Here is a 20,937-nt window from a genome sequence, read left to right as displayed (position 1 = left end):
GATACACATTGTCTGTGTGAACAGCAGGTATATTCTCTATTCAAACTCGCATTGTGCGACTATGAAAGATGATATTTTCTATCTGTTCCTTTTTTGTGAGAAAATTATTCAGCAGACGCAAGAGCAACTGTACTCACAGATATCAACGCACAACGTATATATTTTTAGCCGTTTAAGTGACGTTAATTGCATCTATCGACAAAATAATTTATCACTGAAAACAATTGTTCGATTTCCTGTTCCGTGTTGTTGCAAATTTTATTTTCTCAATAACGCACATCTTTTTTCTTGGTTTGACACATCGCAGCGATAAAATTATTTGCTTAAGAAATTTAAATAACAAAAACAAACATTAAATTTCAATATGAAAACCATTGACCCAATTGATGGATATTAAATGAATTTTATTTAATTAATGTCGTACATCTGTACGTACGCACAACGTGTATACGCGTGGCGTGTCACGCACAATAACGAATAAATATTGCGGAAAGTGATAAAAATGAATTTACCGATATTGTTAAGATATCCAAGAAGTAACAACTCGTTATCGGACCTTGTAACTTTGTCAGGCAACATGCCTTTTATTATCTCAAAGCTTTTCCTCATCGCGCGTATGATGCACTACTAATAATAAAGTTACACAAATGCCACGTTTGCTCTTTAGAACGTTTCCTACAAGTCTGCAACCCGATATGTGTATGAGTAACAGGCGGAAGCTTGTTGCTAAATAACAACATATAAATCTTTTGTGACCCACTTAACAGTCATTTAATTGTTACAAGTGCTGCTGAAAGAAGCACTTTGAGCCCGTCGATTCCACAACGCGTTTCTTCGTGCTTTTTTTTTCTTGATGTTGAATTAGAAACTTTGTTAATAACATAGTTTCTATGTATTTTCTTTTTAATTCTATCAGCACTTCTTGAAGAAATATATATTCAAGGTTTTAACTGATATAGAAAAACACTAGACATTCTTATGTTTGCGTTAGTATATAATTTGTTTTGTAGAAAACGTTATAACAACAATACAAATTCTAATTGTTTAGTACACATTTAAAATTTCTTTCACCAACACATAGGGCCGGTTGTTCTACTTTCTAGTCAAGTTCTTATCCTATAGATAATAACCTGTTGAGTAAGCTGAGATTTATCGAAAGGTGGAACAACCGGCCCATAGTGCTAAAATTATAAAAATAATGCATATTGTTGCATCTCTATTAGTAAAACTAATTGCTATTAAATTTTACGCAGAACGGAACAAACAATGCTGTGTGTTTACAGTATCACGAACTTAATAAATAAACTTAAATAATAAAAAGGAAGGGAGTGGAATAATTCTTGTTATACAAAGAATTTTTCCTTTTGCGTGAAATTTATTTCTGTCCGTTGCGACCTTAGCCTTACTGGCAAAAGCTAAGCGCAATGCGGACACACCTTGTGAATAAACACGCTCGCTTTATCTACTGCCACCAAACTTGAAGCGTAGTTTGCTAACCGGAGCACTTTTTCTATTGACTATTATAATTTAACAAAAATTGAGACGCATACGGATATCGTTTAATTTACGTATTAACATGAGTTTTGATTAATTGCCCGACTATCTGAATCATTCGGAAGGTCTTGTTCGGTCGCACTCTTTGCCGCAGCAAGTAATACACGAATGCCTTGGCGATTAATAAAATAACAATTAGAGCGAGCATGTCCATCCAAAAATCCGGAGCGGTTTTCAGACCTGGAACACAGACAAGAGATAGTTTCGATTTATTATTTACGTATCGTCGATACAAAGAAAGGAGAAGAAACAATGCATAATTTAAAAACAGGTGTAAAGTCAATCAATATGTATGAGCAAAGAATCATATTTTCGATAGTTTTTTTACTTGTTATATCTCGCGCTGACATCTGTGTTTGACGCTACTTTTTAAAGCTTTTTTTAACTTATTGGGCCAAGTAAAGACTTTGACCTATATGTTTACGTATATTGGAAAAAATTGCAAATTTATGCTAAAACAAATTCATATGTTATATATGTTTCCTACAAAACAATTATGTATGTAATAAAATAATAATTATAAATAATTATAATTTATTTATAACTTATAATAAATTATAAATTTATTTATCATTATAATTCGAATTATAAATAGATAATTATACATAAGTATTCGTCGAGTTTCACACTTAACGATCCAATTTTAGTTTGATAGTACGCGAGATCGCATTTTGTTTGTCTGTTAAAATAACAACAAATTTCGACAAATGTCAGTGCGTGTATTAATTAATTCTCTTTTATATAGTTTCGTACCGACTGATTTCGCAATTTCTTCAGGCGAACTGTAGGGACAGTACACTTCTTTTAGTGGACAAGGCAATCTTTTTCTACCGTAGCCGTACATGGCAGCCACAAGTCCTTCTATTCCGTATCTAATGTAACTGAAGTACATTAGTAACCATCTGTACAGCGGTAGAGGTGTGGGATCGCCGAAACCTTGCACCGCAAATAGTATCAAAGGGCAAGCCATCACGGGCCCGACGAATACGCTATTCTGATGAAAAAAAAAAAAACAAACAAACAAAACGCATTGTTTATCCGAAGAGATTTTTTACGTGCGACAACATATACGTGAATAAATTATCGACGTACCGCGACGTTGAATATGCTGCCGACACTGTGCCCGATACTCTCCGAGATGAAGCTGCAGACGATGCAAGTGCTGAAGAACATGAGGCACCTGTTCAACTCCAAGGGTTGTCCGGTGATAAAGTAGACTAGCGGGAGATAGACAAATGCTATAATTATCTGAAAAAAAAAAAAAAAAAAAAAAAAAATACTGAAAATCTTGTCTCTCGTTTGGACGAACAAACAGATCGAGACTGACCGACTGGCTCAGTAGTAGCAGTCAGTTAAATATTATAATTTGTGTAACACAGTAGCAAGACATTTACGTACGACGATTAATCTATTATACATAAAACGTTCATGCGACACACGTAAGAAACTTACCTGTTGCGGTATAGACAAGACTGTCAATGCCCAGAAGTACGAGCTAACTTTGTACCATCTGTTGAAGTGTTCGCGTTTCATGAGTTGTATTTCTAACGGAACTGCAATTAAATAACGTAAGTTAGATGGTGTTTCTGGAAAGTCGGATCTTAGTCGCGTGATAAGATATCAAATTTTGCTTACACCACAACAACACCGGAAAGAGAGGGATGAAGAGGAACACTATGACGGACGCGAAGCAAAATCCGAAATTGAAGAGTGCTTTCGAACCGTCGTTGCCTATGTTAAAGAAGAGCAATCCCACCGTTAATCCGACAAAAGCTTGCAACATCATCCTCGTGTACATGTATTGCTGCGAACAAAAAAATTTATATAAGATTTTTGCGCGTCCGTTCAGTTCGAATCTATTTTTCGCGAAATACAAATTTTGCAATAATCTTGTCTTTTTTCAAGAAAGAAACGAGAATACAGAGAATTCCGAGTTCGTTTACTCGTAACATACGAATTTCAAAAGAATTGGAAAACGGTTGTACAATTTTTTTTCAAATTAGTGATCAAGGAAAGAATAAGAAAGGATAAGAAATTTTTTACACATAACAGATGTATACGTTCGATCTTATTACCCGATTTCGATAAAATTGCCACGTCATTCTTCTCACTAGCGTAATGAACTGATAAGTCCACGGGATTTCTAAGTTCTCGATCTCGAGCTCGAACTCGTGTTTGGACCGGCAAGTCGGAATGATCGGTAACATTTTGTTCACGGAAGCAACCATTCGCTCGGTCAGATCGTGACCGTATTCGCCGCACGAGGTCTCGATCACTGAAAAACAAAAAAATATATATGATAACATATATATGTATATAATATTACATTTAGAAGGACAAATGTAACAAGATTTACGCTAATTAATTAACAAGATTTAATGCTAATAAATGCAGCGTTGACGTTCTAATGTTTAATAACTATCACGATTTGTAATATGCAGTTACGCATGTTTTTCTTTGTGTTATTAAAATACGCTACAATTATCGTAAAAAAGTAGCTACATTCTTATAAGAATCTTAATCAAGTGACTAAGAAGCTGGAATCTGCGAGAAATCAACACATAGTTGCAAAATGTCAAGGTGATGATTGCAAGAATTTTTATTTACAGCTCGGAACATGCTTTTCCATTTTATACAATTATCATTTTTACAGTCTGTAATTTTTACTCTTATATAAAAGTATCAAACTGTCACAGAATTGTTGTCGCGACAATAAATCGTCATTAGGTCGCGAGTTGTAGTTTGAAGTATCTATCACGCGGAACGAAAGAAACAAAAGGCAGCGTTTTTTTCGTTACCAACATAAATCACTCACCGAAATCCGCGGGATTATAATGCCTGGGACATTCAAGACCCACGCCTTGCAAAAACGGCACCACGTTATTCGGGGGACCCATGTAAACGCATAATCCCGAGGCTACGACGTAGACTTGATTAAATTTCAAGAACGTGCTCGCGCTCGGCGTATGCACGGTTATCACAACGGTTCGGCCGATATGCGCCAATGTCTGAAGAACGTCGATGCACTGCGACGAGGACAGCTCGTCTAGTCCGCTGTGAAAAAAAGACATTTCTGCTGAGCGATTATCACACTCGCTCGCTGCTAATATGTTTATCAATTCTAAATCTCTTTCGGTCTGTCCGGCGACTTTCAAAACTCACTTCAAAATTGACGACAAAAATGTGAATTGTGTGAGACTGTTTTTCTTTCGTTAATTTAAACAACATGACGTATTAGCGGACACTTGTAAAAAGGTGCCGAAAGAAGTTTAGCTGAAATTTTTGTAGTTTTGAAATAAAATGCGTAAGAGTTTGCTTTTAACGTGTCGAAAAAAAAAACGATTCAAGATGTTTAATGTATTTTGAGGCGGAAGTCTCTTTGTCACGATGAGCAAATTAACACCAAACTGTTCCACTCTCTATGTGTGCTGTGTATTTGTTCAGATTATTTGTTGGTAGGTACTTGAAAACTCGATAGATAAAGAAAGAAAGAGAGATGCGTATTTTAAAACAAAATTTACAGCGAGCAAATGTTTCTCTAAGTTATTCTCATCTTTTTATCAATTTGTTTGCTTAGAAATCAATTTGTCAAGTATTTTTCCTCTTGCACATATTGTCATTTTTATTTATCATTTATCGCGCGTGAATTTATCATTTGTTATAACGTGAAACGTTTTACCACAGGTTTTTTAATCCTTCCAGACCAGACTATCTATAAATGTAGTTTTTTTTTAACTTCTCGTTTTGAGTTGAAAATATTCTCGAAGCCATTAATTTACATCGCAATCATGTTATTTTGTCTTACCTTAGAAAGATTAATTGCATGCTCGCCACTATATAATGTTTTATTTTTATATCATAATCATAGATAAGCTTACAATGTTTTGTAAAATTGATCGACTTAGTCAAGAGTTTAAACAAGACACGAGATCTTCACCATATAATTTCGTAACTTAAGCTTATCAGAGAAACTACGCCGCATATTGTTTATCGCTAATCTCGAATGGACGAACGATCATTTTAGTTTTTAATCACTGATATGTGTATGTATTTACTTACGTAGTCGGCTCGTCGAGGAAAATCACAGGCGGATTATTAACGAGCTCCAGAGCGATTGTCAATCGTTTTCTCTCGCCTCCCGAGAGAAATTCCGAAATCACGTCTCGCACTTTGGACAATCTGAGTGTGTTGAGGATCTCGTCTATCTGAGAAAAAATTGAATCTTGCGTTATTCGATACTCGCACATCGAGACAACGCGAGTTCTCTCGATGCAAATGTGAAAACTTTCTCGTTCACTGAGATATTAGTAAAAATATAAATTTGTGTGTCGTAGAAAATAGCGAAGATTGCAAGCGCGAGTTCTCTCTGCTACACGTATGATGTTTCTTATTTTCTCAGTTCTGTCTGTAATTTGACGTGGTTCGTACGTAAGTCGATTTCGACATTTTTTCACTCGTGCAAAACAAACTCGTGTTATACTCACGATGTCGCGTTTCTCGGATTGCGATTTCGTTTTGCCGAGCTTGAAGTCGGCGGCGTAGGACATCGCCTCGTAAACCGTGAGTTTTGGCTGCACCAGATCGTCCTGCATGATGTAGCACGACAACTTTTTGAATTTCCGCATGTCTCGCGGCTGACCGTTGACACATATCAAACCGCCGATATTCCCGCGTCTGCGTGTAAAAATAGAAGCGAAAAAGATGTTTTTTTAATGCAAACAAATTGTGTGTAATCTTTGCACATTAATGGGCATTAATGGGCCAGTAAATTAACAAAAAGGCATAAACGCCGACTTGTCGGTAAAACTAGTTTTGACTTAATATTCAATATGGTTGCTATCAATGTTGCTTATTCATAGTTTATTCATTTACTTAATGATTCACGCATTGGATGATGATTCTTGACATTTTGCTATGACATTGTTACGACTTTTTGTCGAACTTTGGAATGTAGCTTGTAATAGCATTGTATGTCGAGAAGAACGGAATATTATACAATGTTTGGAACGGAAACATTCAAGTGTGGAAAATCACATCTTCATAGTTGACGTTAAAACCTTTTTCTCTGGAAAGATAAATCTTTGAAGAAGAAAACAAAATTTTGTAAATAGAAGTTATAAATAATTAAAACGTAGGATGATTTATACATTAAAAGACAGTCGTATCAATTATGCACTTTTCAAGTCTGTCGATGTTTTTTGACGCAACGAGGATCGCGATAATTAAAAAAAAAAAAAAAAAAAAAAAAAAAACAGTATTTTGTTGAACGTCGGCAGTTAATGTTAGATGACGATCGTAGCGACGAGAGACTTGTTTTACGAGTTTAACTCTATTGATAAAAAAACGTTACGGTATTCGATCGAACTTTTACCTGTATCCTGTAAGAATATTCAGAATGCTCGATTTTCCTGCGCCGGATGGTCCTAGAATCGCCGTCAGCTCGCCCGACTTGAATAGTCCGCTGATCCCTCTTAAAATTAACCGCGATTCTGTAAATTTTGACAAAATCGTAAACGTTAACGTCTGTCTGGAAAAAATGAAGATGTCGAGAAGAAGATAATTTTCACGACAAGAAAAAAAGTGGTAGGATGTTGCATAAAGGGAACGAGCATGAAGGCAACAGCATGAAGATGATATCTCAGTATCAGGCTGCTCTTCAAACCCTGATGAAGTGAGCTGTAATGTTCACGAAACGTCGGTATAAAAATGACACTAACGCGGTTCAAACCCGAAAAAACATCTTTGTATGTTAATACTACACACCGCGAAAGCATCAAATATCAAATGAAGATGATATTTCGGACATTTTGCTCAATCGGTTTTTTTTGGTGTCAAGGCTCGAATTTAAGATATTGATAGCACATTAAACCGGTCACGTTTGTTTAAGCTTGATAGAATTTGTCACAATTGTGTCTCGTACATAAGAAGTAAAACAAAGGCGCGCTTATCACGCAACGCTTACATAAAACAAGATGCAAAAGCTTTCAAGTGACAAAAGCGACACTTTTAATTTTATCGCACATCTTCTTGAACTCGCTCTGTTTTCGTTGGGCGAAAAACAGATTTTTGATTGTAAAAATGACATTTGTTTTTCCCGACATATCGAAGAAGATAGTATTCGAAAGATTTTACTTCTCTTATGTTCAATTTTTTCATTTCTTCTCTGATAAGTTCTAGATAACTTTATTTAAAAGATAAAGTATAATTTTTTGACAACAGTAATTAATAGAGATTACTCTCGGGCTCTATAGTTTTTAAACTATATACAGTCAAACCTCGATAACTCGAACCTCTATAACTCAAAAATCTGTATAAAACGAAAATTGTGTTCATTCCCTTCCGCTCTGCGGAAAGGAAAAAACAACTGCATTCATATATATGCATATATATATGTATTCACGTGTAATATTTTTCACGTGAATTTTTAGAAATTACAATTCTTTAAATCATATATGATGCTAATTTTGCATCTCTTATATAAAGGATCCCGAATTAAGGGGGGGGGATCTTTTATATATACATATTTTTTAATTCGGGATCCTTTATATATACATATATATATACATACTCACATCTTCCGCACAACGTCCTGCGAACGGCTCTACATGACCTTATATTCATATATTAGTTTATAATTGTTTGTACATTTTTATCCAGAGAATAGGGATTTGCAAAGAAATCAAGCCTTGTGCGTCAACTGTGACTTAGACAAGACTTTTCGTTTGTTAAATGTTGTTGAAAGGAATAATTGTATTCATTTTTTGTTTTAATACTCTTACGACACTTCACGTGGTTTTATTGTCTAACACAGAGAAGTTTCTTAACGTATTAACCGATTGACTCATTCAAGGACGGATATTATCGGTATTTTCTAAACCAATTGCTGGACCGATAAACTTGACCTGCCGGTCGATAAACTTTGTGGTTCGGCTTTAAAGATTAGAGAAAGCGTTAAGCTAGTAGTTGCTGTCCGTGAATTGCAAAACGCGTAATTCAGAATATTTTTTCAAATAGATTATTTTCTGCGGTTCGGCCGTGACATTTAAATGGGAATGCATTAGCGTCCGTCTCTCTAACGTTATTCTCTCGCTTTATTCTATACGAAGGAAGAACAGCTGCGCTCTGTAGTGTTCCCGTCATCGTTTCAATGCCTCTAACGCGGAATTGATGTACAAGTCATGCTTCAATCGTTACGGAAATTACACAAAGAAACTATTCTCCGAAACTGCACTGAAAAAAACAATATTGCAATGTCAACAAAATGTTCGCAGTCAGTTGTTGCTTTTTTTTTTTTTTTATTCAAAGAATAAAAATTTTATTTTTAAGTCAACAAAAATTTGATTAAACCTTTGACTATATGTGTCGCAAGTAATCGGTTTAACTTTCTTTATTTATTAATTTTTTCAAACGAAATTGGTAATGTATACTTGTAATTCTTGTTTTTATATTAAATAACGTTTAATCAAGTTCTCGGTATTGTACTCGTGCGCGCGGTATAAAATAAATATCGTATTAATACCTCTCACATATATGTATATATGTGTATATACATATATATGTATATGTTTTATTATAAACTACATCGTAAATCTGCAAAGCGACAAAAATAAACATAATCTGAATTGCAAAACTTGGCACGCATCATAACAAAAAAGGTTTTTTGCTCAAAGTGTACGTTTTTGTTATGTTAGAAAATTATTAATTTTAAATTTATATTATTAATTTTAACAAGTAGAGATAATAAACTCGAGCTGTTTGAAAAATAGTCCTCTGTAACATTCAATTTAACAAGAGAGAAAAAAATTTTACATATAGGTTGCGCACATTGTAGTACATCATTATAATACAAGTGTTTATATTTTTTATTATATTTTTTATTACATATCTCAAAATTGATGTCAACAATTGTTATTACTTTGAGAGATGCTTTATCTACTATTTGTTTGTTTAAAATTCACGTGTGACATGTAACATCTCGATGTAGTGTTTGCAAACTGACGCACTTTTTCTAGGGAAGAATACTTTAAATTTAATGTTACTTATCCGTATAAAAAAATAAACACGAAAAAAAACACCGAGAGAACGTTGCGCATAGAAAGCGAGACGTATTGTGAATTACAATCGCCTTGTTAATCTTTATCATAATCGGGCGCGAGAAACTTCACGACGTCTTTCACTTTCGGCGATTGATCATTTCTGACGGAAGACGCGAAGTTATATTATAATGTTAATATTATTTTCCACAAAAAAGATAATCGACAACGGAAAACATTGTATCATATCGCAAATCGCGCGTGCGACTGAAAAACAACTATATACAATTGATTTTCTTACAGTTGTTGCGAATAAAACAGCGTAAGATTAACCGAAGAAGAGGAGCTCTCTTTCTTCTTGCAGAAAACACGAATATTGAATGATCAACGTGTGCAACCGTTGTTGGATAAAAAAGTGAAAATCTTTATTCTTTGCTTGCAGAAGCACGTGCCGCGGTGGTTGACTACGTGGCTGTGATCAATTTCCTAACACGTTTAACGTCACTCATATTCTGGGTAAGTTATCCTTGTCTTTCTCTTTCCTATTAATTTTGGGGATTAAAGGTGTAATAATTTATTTTTTCGATTAGCTTTAAAACTTAATTATTTATTTATAATTTACAAAATTATTGTTTTTTTTAAACTATAAAGCTTATATGGAATTAGTATTTTGAGCTATATTTTATGATTATTATTTTTTAATAATTTTGATTATTTCTTTAATTATGTTGGTAGTTTTTTATAAGTATATATTGATTGTTTTGTTGATAATTGAGTTGGTGGTTTTTAATATAGCTTTAATTATGGGTATGATGTTTTCCTCTATATTTATGGATTTTTATTTGATTTATTATCTGATTTTTAGATTGTGTGAGAGGGTTTTGGGTATATCAATGTTGGTTTTAATTGTTCGTTATTATGGTAATGATATATATTATTTTATGAATTTATCAAAGATTTATGATAAAATTAATTTTATTTTTTCTGTTTTCTGTTCCGTTAATTATTGGTTTTTTAAATGAAACATAACTTTTACGTAGAATTTGCGCAAGATTTTAAATTTTAATGGCAAAGTAATGTTTGATTGGTACCATAAACTTACTTTTTTGTGCAGATATTTGAATTTTTACTCTGCCCATCCGCAATCACAAAAAATTGGTACAGTTTTAAATATGGTTGATAGAATTATGCTCTTGTCTGACCCCTGTTTTCAGCAAAAAAATTTTAAATTTATGATTGAGGTGCTTCTTATGAATAACTATCCTCTACAATTTATTTTTAAGATAATCAGGAATAGAATTAAGTTTTTAATTAATAACAGATTAAATTCAAACAATGACAATAAATTTGTTTCTGATGATCTTGATGCTGTTAGAAAATATTTTGTTGTTCCTTATCTTCCTGAATTATCTTGTTCTATTTCAAGATTTTTTAAAAAAACGAAAGAGATTTCTTTGGCTTTTCGTAGTTTGAATAAATTGAGTAAATTCATTAAAGTCGGAAAGGACAAGTTAACTCATGATCAAAATAAAGACGTTGTGTATCAAATTAATTGTAATAATTGTAATGTATCTTATGTTGGACAAACGAAACGCAAGTTAAAAACAAGAATTAGTGAACATAGAAATCAGATTAATAGAAATTCCGATGTTGTTTCTGTGGTCACGGAGCATCGTTTGGAGACTGGTCATGACTTCATTTGGAATGATGTTAAAATCTTAGATACTGAAAAATTTTTTTTCAAGAGATCAGTGTCTGAAATGCTCCACATCAAGTTGCAGGACAATCCGTTAAATGTAATGTCGGATACTGACAAGCTAAAACCTTACTTCTCCTTTCTAGAATTGTATAAATCAAATGTTTAGACTGTTACTTTTATAAACATGTTTTTCGACTTATTGTGAACTTTTGATCTTCTGATCAAATAGTAGGGATATCTATATATATGCCTGTTGTTATGTTTGCTTGTCAGTACACAGTATTTGTATTTTATCGTCAAGTTCGATTGACATCATTCGGTTCGTCTGGTAGTGATGTAGAGAGTTAATATGTATTTTTAATTGAGTGAGTTTTATTAATTTGTTATTTTTTAATTCTTCTACGATGTATACTTTGCGCTTATTCTTTGGTTTTCTCATTATATGTAAACTTTGTTACACTGAAGAAGGTCCAAACTTGTGGACTGAAACGTTTGTGCTTTTTGAATAAAGACTATTATTTATACACGACCAACCTGTATCTTACTGCTCGTATCGGCCTTTTAACTATTTTGCGCAAGATTGTTTAACAAGATTAACACATTTCTGTAATATATCACACTAAATGATTTGGTCTCCGTGTTTTTACTGGGCGTTCTATGAGATATTTAAGGATACATTTAATTATTTTATTATTAATATTTAATAATTTATATTATATTATTAATATTTAATATTATTTGGGGCGTTCTTTTTTAAACAAACAACAATTTAAAAGACACATACACGCGTGTGTGATTTATATAAATTCTGTCTTCCTTAATTTATTTGTTTACGTGCGAATCTCGCTTTCTTGGAAATGGTTGATCATTTTTACTTGATTATTGATCAGCTTTTATTTATTCGTAATTCATAAAAATCGTCTACTTTTGCATTTGCCTGATGTTAAAATGTATTTTGTTTCTTCGCTTTGATGCAATTACTATATGCTAATTTTCTTTCTTGCTTTGCATCTTTTTTTGATTTATTAGTCTGGATACTCTTTTTTGTGATGAAACATGAGCCTAATTTATTAAACTTAATAGTAAATTCAAAACACTCGTTATGTGAATAATAACAAGAATAACAAAGATTAATATCGAGCTGAAAAATAGATGATTGAATATATATAAATAAAAGTAATTACATGTAATGCCAAGGCATTAAACGGTACGTTTGTTTTAATTAATTATATTTTATTAATTATATTCAATTATTTATTTTTTTTAGCTCGATAATGACCTTCGTTATTCTTATTATTAAACTTATTTAGTCTTTTGCTTTTCTCGGTTTGTGTTGCATTTCTTGTCATTGAAAAAACGAACTAATGTGTTGTGATCACAAAACCGTAATTACAGGAAAAAATTTATTATCGCGCTACATATGAGCGACTTTTTTATTTTTTCACTTTTGTTAATGATATGTGCCAGTAATGTTTAGTTGCGCGTTTCTGACACAAACATCAATTTATCTCGCGATTATTTTTCATACATTCTTATGCACAAGATATGTATTTTGTCATATGTAATAAGATATATACGTATGAAAATTTAACCTCATAAATTCGATACGTATAGGTGTCATATTTCTTTTCTTTGATTAATTGATGACAAGGTAATTATTGAGTATAGAAGATTATGGTCCGATGACCTTGACCTTGACATATGTTGTAAGGGGCACTCTCCTTAGTAGTTCTTCTGAGTGTTCAAGAAGTTTTAGGCGTCGCGCTTATTTTTTATTAAAAAAATATTTATAAAAAATATAATCAGAAAAATAACCATTACAAACCATTAAGAGTTGTAATTTTCATGTTGTAAGCGTGTAGGGGGCTCCGCCTCTCCCCCTGCTCTCTCATTGAGGAAAAATAGGAAACGACTTCTGATTAAGTGTTGCTAAAAACCACGTACATACTATCGACATGAAGCGACATGTAATCAGAAGTCGTTTCCTATTTTTCCTCGAGGGGGAAGCGCAGTCCCTTCCTGCCTACACGCTTACAACATAAACATAGTACGTGAATGTTTTTTCTGAATGGTTACATATTTACCACCTTCACTGTTTAGTGTTGCTTATACCTATGAGTTCTCACGCGTTCTTGTTTATTAAATACATCGAAGTTTTTTCTGAAGTTCTATAAATAATTGAACGTACTTGTAATATTTTCTTTGTAAATTCTCTATGTATAAAAATATGCATATTTAAGTGTATTTAGACAGTATACGTAAATAGTATACGTAAGGTTAGGTTATACGTAATAGTATACGTACCTCGATACAACTTTTTAAGATCATAACTTTTTATTGAAGAGCGAGCGACGGCTAAAACCTTTCGATTGTTACTCAGGAACATGTACTTGAAAACATGTCAAAGTCAAGATCGTTGAACTATAACCGCTTATACTCAATAATTACCGATGACAATAACACAAGTATTATTCTTGTCATATAAAAATTATAGTGATTTTTATGATTATATTTTTGCAATTTATCATGTCGGTTTGAGTTTTGATCACTCATCATTTGCCATTCAAATTAAACGAATCGGAATCGCAAAACATTTTACTTTCTGATAGCGTATTTACGTCATGGATATATTAGCGCATACGTGTCAATAAGTATTTAAATTATTTAAACGATAATAATTGCAGTTTAACAACAAATTGGATATTAAACAATTGCAATCTACCTATGTGTTATTATATTATTGCGATCGTTTGCATTAATGTGCTATAAAGAATCGCACGCAATTGATCAAAAATAAATATCGCGAAACTTCGACGAAATGCGAGGCGTAACGCAGCTGTTCTAATAATATCTCGGTTTCGATATCGATAATTCAAGATTCGTGTTTTTTACAAAAAATTGAGAATAATATTGTATAAACGCGATATTTTGTTTTTCTGTTGTAAATCAGTAATTAATCTTCATCAGTGACAGAAATGAAGAAAAACGAAAGGGAGGAATGTCACACACGCAAAATTATTTTATCACGAGAACGAGTTTAGATATTGAGCAACCGTATCAATATCTAAAAACACTCGCACGTGATAAAAAATCCAAAATAATTTATTTATTTACCTTTTCGCGAACTCGGCACCGAATACGTCAAATCGGTAAATTGGATATCCACCGCTGTTTTTCTCGACAAATATGACATTTGTCGCACAGGACTATTGTCATGATCAAAACATCTGTTTGCGATTTTTAAATCGCTCGATTTGTCGACGTAATTATCTTGATGAGTGAGTTCCATAATGAATTTTTTCTGCGTTTAGAAACAACTTATTATCTCATTCCGCGACTTTTATTATTTTTTCTTCTTTGACGAATTACTAAGCATCTATCCAGGAACGATATCTGAAGAAAAATACACAACAAAATTAAACATTTCAATTTGTATTAAGTAAATTTACATGAATATTAACTTACACTTTATTGTTTTCAAGAAATATGAATTAGAAATATGTATATATAATACATACTTAAATATAACAAATTTAACATCGAATCTTTGAAGAAATAAATCCTTGTAATAAAGATTATAATTTTATTTTTAGCATGTGTTTTCGAAACAACACATTGCACATATTTTATGATACACACAAAGTCGCGATATTTATAAGTATATCTGAAATATTCTACACATATAACCTCTGAGTATGTGTATTATATGTACATACTTTTGAAAAATATGTGATGTACAAGATAAGCGTCTACTTTGCACATCTTAAACGTAACTTGATAAATTATACGTTGAAGAGAGAGTAAGAGAGAGAGAGAGAGAGAGAAATGTGCGTATGTTTTTTTTTTTAGTGTTATATTTTTTATTGTACACGGAAAAAGTATGTTTAATTCTGCACAAAACTTTGTATTACTATTGAGCCTAAACACAATGAATAACAATATGTTTATCAATATTGATGATAATCGATAGAAAGTTACTTGTGTTAATAAAAAATTATTTTTGCAAAACCTGCTGATTTAGTGCAAAATGTGCAAAAGTTCCATGCTTCTTGTATGTGTTTAAACTTTTTTATATATTAAATTTGATAAAATAGAAATATTTCCGGTATAAAATAAAAATATTTACAAATATTAAAACTATTTCAAAATATTTACAAATATATTAATATTGTGATTTATTTAGAATATGTTACATAAAAACATCGTTTTCTTTATTACATGGTTATAACTTACACAATTATCTTCTAATTGCCTAAGAAATTACACAAATTAATGTTTTCAATCGGGTCAGTCGATCTCGGGGCGATTGATGACATCATTATTATTAAAGCAATCCAGCAAACAATTTCTGACTGCGCAGATCTGGCAACAAAACCTGTATGCAAAAACGCTACAATACGGAAACATGCTTTGTGTGCTGCCAAATTTGTTAACACACAGATACAAAAAACGCAACATGGTCACCAAAACTCACCAAAACCATATCCTACTGAGGACACAGATGGATATGGATTTGGTGTGGCAGTTGGCGACAAAATCGCGACATCTGACAACCAAATTGTTTGCTGGGAATATGACTGGTCGTTTTGCTAAACTGATCAAAAGCGATTTAATTCGGTCAAAAATGCTAAAGAAAGTAGTAAAAGTAACAACAACGGGAGGAAACTAACATTGTGCTCGGTGCTGTTTTACGCATGCGTCATTATGTAAATATTATGCAGCGCGTTGAACTTCAGAGGCATGTTCGATCGACCGTTGACGTCGCGATATTACAATAGCACAATGCACGAAAATATAACAAAGATCAATCAAAATAAGCAAAATAATGAGACGTGATCTCACAGGCTCTTTCACAAAATCCAAATAAAATATTAGAATTCAAAGGCTATATAGAGCCAGTGCAGGATGTTGTGCATTTAAATAAATTGTCTTCAGGTCAAACTAAAAGACAATTATCAACCAAAATAAAAGAACATATTAATTATATAAGGAAGGGACAGATCGACACTTCTGTAGTAGCTAAACATAGTATCGAGACGGGGCATAATTTTGACTGGAATTCAGTTAAAATACTAGACATAGAACAGAACTATTATAAATGTCTAACCTCTGAAATGTTACACATTAAAAAACAGGAGAAAGGTCTGAATTTGATGAGAGACACTGAATCTTTACATGACACATACATTCCCATACTTGACAAAGTACAAATTTAATATACAGAGGGGGTAGTGTTACTCTTTGAATTCGATCGTTTGTTCTTGACTCAGTATCGATCAAGTATGTCTTGTTCAAGATACTCAATGTATATTTATTTGATTTTTGATATTATTTATTGTAAAATTAACCTAAGATATGCAAATTGTTTATATGTATAATGACATCTATGTATTTCAAATTATTTACTGATTGTGTTCATAATTATTGTAACAGATTCAATTGATAAGGACTTAAATTATAGTCGAAACGTTTTGAAACATATCCGAGCACATTTATTTAAATGCACAACATCCTGCACTGGCTCTATATAGCCTGTGAATTCTAAAGATCAATCAGTTTAAGAAAGGTCAAGGTAAGCGAGTTGAGTTTTTAAAAGCTTTTCTTTTAACAATACGTACAGCATTTCTTATTCTTAATTAAAGGTCAAGTAATGAATAATAATGAAAGAGCCCAATTAAAATTCTATAAGAATCGCATCCTTCGCGAGAACACGTATACAAATGTTGTTACATGCGCTACAATAGTAGAACGTAGCGCAAATTGTCTTTCTCTTGAAGATCCAATTAACATTTCGTTAACAACTCTTTGACAAATCTCTCGCGCGATGTGTGAATACGCGCTAATACAACATGTTTCAATTACACGACGTGCAATTACGAAAAAAAAAAAAAAACAATGCGCATAAAGTACTTTTCTACTTTCTCACAGTTTGTTGTGTTCCCATTACATGGGAATCACACTGGAAGCGCGATCGTGCGGTTCACATCGAAGCCAACTGGCGCTTCGTTGTCCGTCATAAGTCGTTTCATTGTCGGCTCTCGTGAGTCACGTATCGACCGAAGGAACTGAAAAAATTTCCTCGCGACTTAGATCGCGCAGACACAAAAGGAAAACGACTAAAAAATTTCGAGAGATATAGCAAAAAAATGTTTTTGGTTACGAGAGTCGCGAAGCAGATTCTGATTTTAGTCGCACTCGTAAATGAACATGAGGTTGTTCGAAGCGGTAAGTTAAGAATCTTGATATCCTTGGTCATGGCATTCCAAACCGGTCAAGTAAAATAAAAAATATTTTTCTAGACCTTAAAATAAAGCTCTTGAAACCTTAAACTGCGAAACGTATATTATGCGAAACAAATGTATATATATATATATTTTTTTTTTGTTTCAGTATAAATTATACAAATAAATTTAAATTTTTCTTTTAGAGATTTGTGACAAACTCGCCGCATTATTTTTACAATCTTGTCCAATTTATTTGTTAACGCTCGGAATAAACCTAAACTCGCTAATTTAGTATTTTTTCGTCGAGAATCTATAATATATACGTGTATATATTAGCCACGGACTGCTATCGACATTTATTTACACACCACGCTTTCGACATAATGCGCAACATTTTGTGAACTTAAACTACGAATTACAATGTTTTTAAATATCACATTTTCGCATTCGTTCCACGTTCTTTGATTTGATATCTTCTTTTAAATCGTCAGCATTTAATGGTTTTACGTGTCTCGAGAGACGTGAGAGTGTTACTTGTTTATCATGTGTGTACGTAAGTTGGTTTTGACTCTAAAAACTGATATTATAATTCTTCGCGGAAGAATCTCCTAGACCAGTTCAAAAATTTCACAAACCGGTGTTTTTAATAAAAATTAATGTTTTTTTAACGCTTATATCTTCGAAAATATAAGAAATGTTTTCAATTTTTTTTTTATTAACGCAGAAAAAATTTTGATTCAAAAAAATTGAAAAAAATATCCAGTTTTCGCGAAGATATTCGATTTTAAAGTCGCGTGGGTCTCACGGATGTATTCTGTTTGACTAGGAGGCGTTTGGAGTTCATGCACGCAGAGTTAATCATCATTATATACGCGTGTTGTGATAAGAAATAAAAGTTCCGGTACGTAATTTGAATGTTAATTTATATTCACATTTTTTATCTCCTTCTAAAAACATAATGTATTCTAGTTTTTTTTCTTGTAATATAAATTCTCATCTAACGCGCGTAACAAAAAACTTAATTGACAAAAACTTAATTAGCAAAAAAAACACTTATTGTGTAAGATGCTTATGTATATCTAGTAAGACATAAGTTTTTTTCGTTAGTAATAGATATTATTTAAATAAAATTACTATATAAAATAACAATTGAAAATTACTATATATGTTATTGTACATATTATTATTATTTTATTATATGTATGTTATATGTTAATACATATATTGTGTTTGTCAAGTTTTATATTTAATAACACACAAGTTGCTACACAATTTTTTATCATTATTGTTATAATTTTTGTATTGCTATTGTAATTATACAAAAACTTGTCGTGTAAACGACAATGTGTTGTTAAAAGCCGTGCAAGTGCTTGCGATCGTACGTTATTGTTTATCATCACAAAAAAGAAAACGATATTTTTGTGTATTTAGCATTTATTTTTTCATCTCTACTGTGCGCGGAGAGTATAGGGACGTATACTTACAAATTTTCTCACGTATTTTGCTCCGGTTTCACTCCGTTTGTCACTTGTGAGATTTGACACGCCGTGAGTGGTGAGATCGTCATTAAAATGTATTACATGAAGATCTTATCTTATCGATATCAACGAACTATTTAATCGGAATGTTTAAATGGTGTAATGTAACATTTACCGGGCAAATTTGACACACAATGTAAAACAAAACCGAGCAAAGTTGAGTAAAGATGTTTGATATAGTTACAGGAGGCTCTCGTGCGCTGCTAGCAGCGACAGTAGACTGATTCGGAAATAACATTAGCTGCGCACAACTGTATGTTCTCCCTCTTGCCTCACACATATACGAGGCAAGAGGTTTGCAGCGCGTGTGCATACAACACTGCCAGAACTCTCAGTGTGATATCACATAAAGCAGAATTTTTGTATAAGTGTGTGTGTGTAGCGGGCGACTCTGGTGCGGCAAGTAAAGAGGTGGCAGTTTAATTTTTAGCATAAACATATACACACGATGAAGGAGAAAACCAAAGAGTCTATGGTCTAGGTTAGTGGTGGAAAAAAACAAAAAAAAAAGAGATCGACTTGCAACTCGATGTCAAACGATTTTACGTGATAAATTTTTTGAATAGAAGAGTCTGCAACGCGCTTATTATATTGTTTCGTAACGGATTTTATGTGTGAGATAATTACGTATCTCCCGATGCATTTAAATTGTCTGTTTTAGTTGGTTGACAGACATCGGTTTTATTATTTGAATAATAATAATTTTTTCTCATTTGTGATTTAACGAGAGTTATGATCATTGAATAATTCCAACACGCGCAATATAGTTTTGCACGACGTCTGATCGTATTCACATTGTATCGCACGCAGCAACACAAAGAGGACGAACAAAGAAAGGAAGTTACTTCACTGATGATGTATTATCAAGCTCTCGCATAATTTTGTCGCAGAATTTTACCAATTTAATCTGTGTGGTACAAATTGTTTTTATTGAACGTGAAAAAAAAAGAGAGATAACAACGAAGTAAGCGCAAAAACTTATTTTGTTGAATGTTGCTCTCGGTTCACTTTACTCGTGACTTGTTATTTTGTCTGTCCTTGTTTTGTTTGCTGATCTGCCGATTTATTTGCTAATTTGCAGTTGAAATAAAACTAATTACGATGAATTATTATGAAAAAATCTGATTATCATAAAACCGAATATTAAGAGTGAATCTTGTCGAGAACAGCCGATTATTATATTGAGTGACAATTAATATGAGAACATATAATTGTATTGACTGACTCAGTTTGCGTAACTAACGCTAAACACACTTCAAACTACGCTGATGAATGTACAATTTTTTCATCTTTAGATAAGTTCTCACTAACTTTATTTAAAAGATAAAATATATTTTTTTTTATATTTTTATCCAGAGGTTAGCTATCGTGAGGTATGAAGAAATTGGGCTGTAATTAAAAAGCGTAATTAAAACTCGATGCACACATAACGTAATAACATTACTTTATGTTTAACTCTCTTCTAACTATTCATCTGAGTAAGCATGTAATTATTTTTAACTCTGTTACGTAAAACCTTGCACAAAAATCCTTCAATCGAGATTGTGACGTTGTTTGAACATTTAAATTATTAAAAAATACAGCGGTAATGGCATTGCTTACAATAATTACACAAGACATCCTTCATTCAGTAGATGTACATAACTAAGATCATTGAATCATGATAAAAATTGTTAACAAGTTTTTGCTTCCTTCTGAGAATATCCGATTTTTATTCCGTATTCTTAGTTGTTATGTAATAACATTATTTTTTGAACGATAAAGTCGTGAATGATCTTTTAATATCAAAGTTGACGAAGAAATAAATTTCATGAGGATACTTTACTCTTGTTTTCGTGTTACGTAATCGTAACTTTACAATAATCGTTTTTTTTTTTAAATAATTTTTG

The 20,937-nt window shown here is 32.5% G+C and overlaps 1 protein-coding gene across 1 annotated transcript; it reads right to left on the bottom strand.

The window, feature by feature from the left end:
• Positions 1-988: 988 nt before the first annotated feature.
• Positions 989-19,336, bottom strand: LOC109860374 (ATP-binding cassette sub-family G member 4-like). Its single transcript, XM_020439415.1, has 12 exons — positions 18,995-19,336; positions 14,401-14,679; positions 6,926-7,043; positions 6,039-6,228; positions 5,614-5,759; positions 4,370-4,608; positions 3,630-3,829; positions 3,190-3,358; positions 3,007-3,107; positions 2,647-2,802; positions 2,308-2,548; positions 989-1,734 (listed from the first exon to the last, which is right to left on the bottom strand). Exons 2-12 carry the CDS (start codon positions 14,573-14,575, stop codon positions 1,565-1,567), a joined length of 1,905 nt encoding a protein of 634 aa, XP_020295004.1. The 5' UTR covers positions 14,576-14,679; positions 18,995-19,336; the 3' UTR covers positions 989-1,564.
• Positions 19,337-20,937: the final 1,601 nt, after the last annotated feature.

Source organism: Pseudomyrmex gracilis, unplaced genomic scaffold, assembly GCF_002006095.1.
Source record: "Pseudomyrmex gracilis isolate BER0280 unplaced genomic scaffold, ASM200609v1 scaffold_373, whole genome shotgun sequence".
NCBI classification, from domain to species: domain Eukaryota; kingdom Metazoa; phylum Arthropoda; class Insecta; order Hymenoptera; family Formicidae; genus Pseudomyrmex; species Pseudomyrmex gracilis.
This window is presented reverse-complemented; position numbering and strand designations above follow the sequence as displayed.

Bases quoted from the DNA above. Each gene is read 5' to 3' on its own strand.
- LOC109860374 (XM_020439415.1), bottom strand. From the start codon at position 14,575: ATGGAACTCACTCATCAAGATAATTACGTCGACAAATCGAGCGATTTA. The intron at 4,609-5,613 runs GTAAGTAAATAC...TTTTTTTCACAG, and splicing joins TTCCTCGACGAGCCGACTAC to CGGACTAGACGAGCTGTCCT. The intron at 3,108-3,189 runs GTAAGCAAAATT...ATTTAATTGCAG, and splicing joins CTTTCCGGTGTTGTTGTGGT to TTCCGTTAGAAATACAACTC.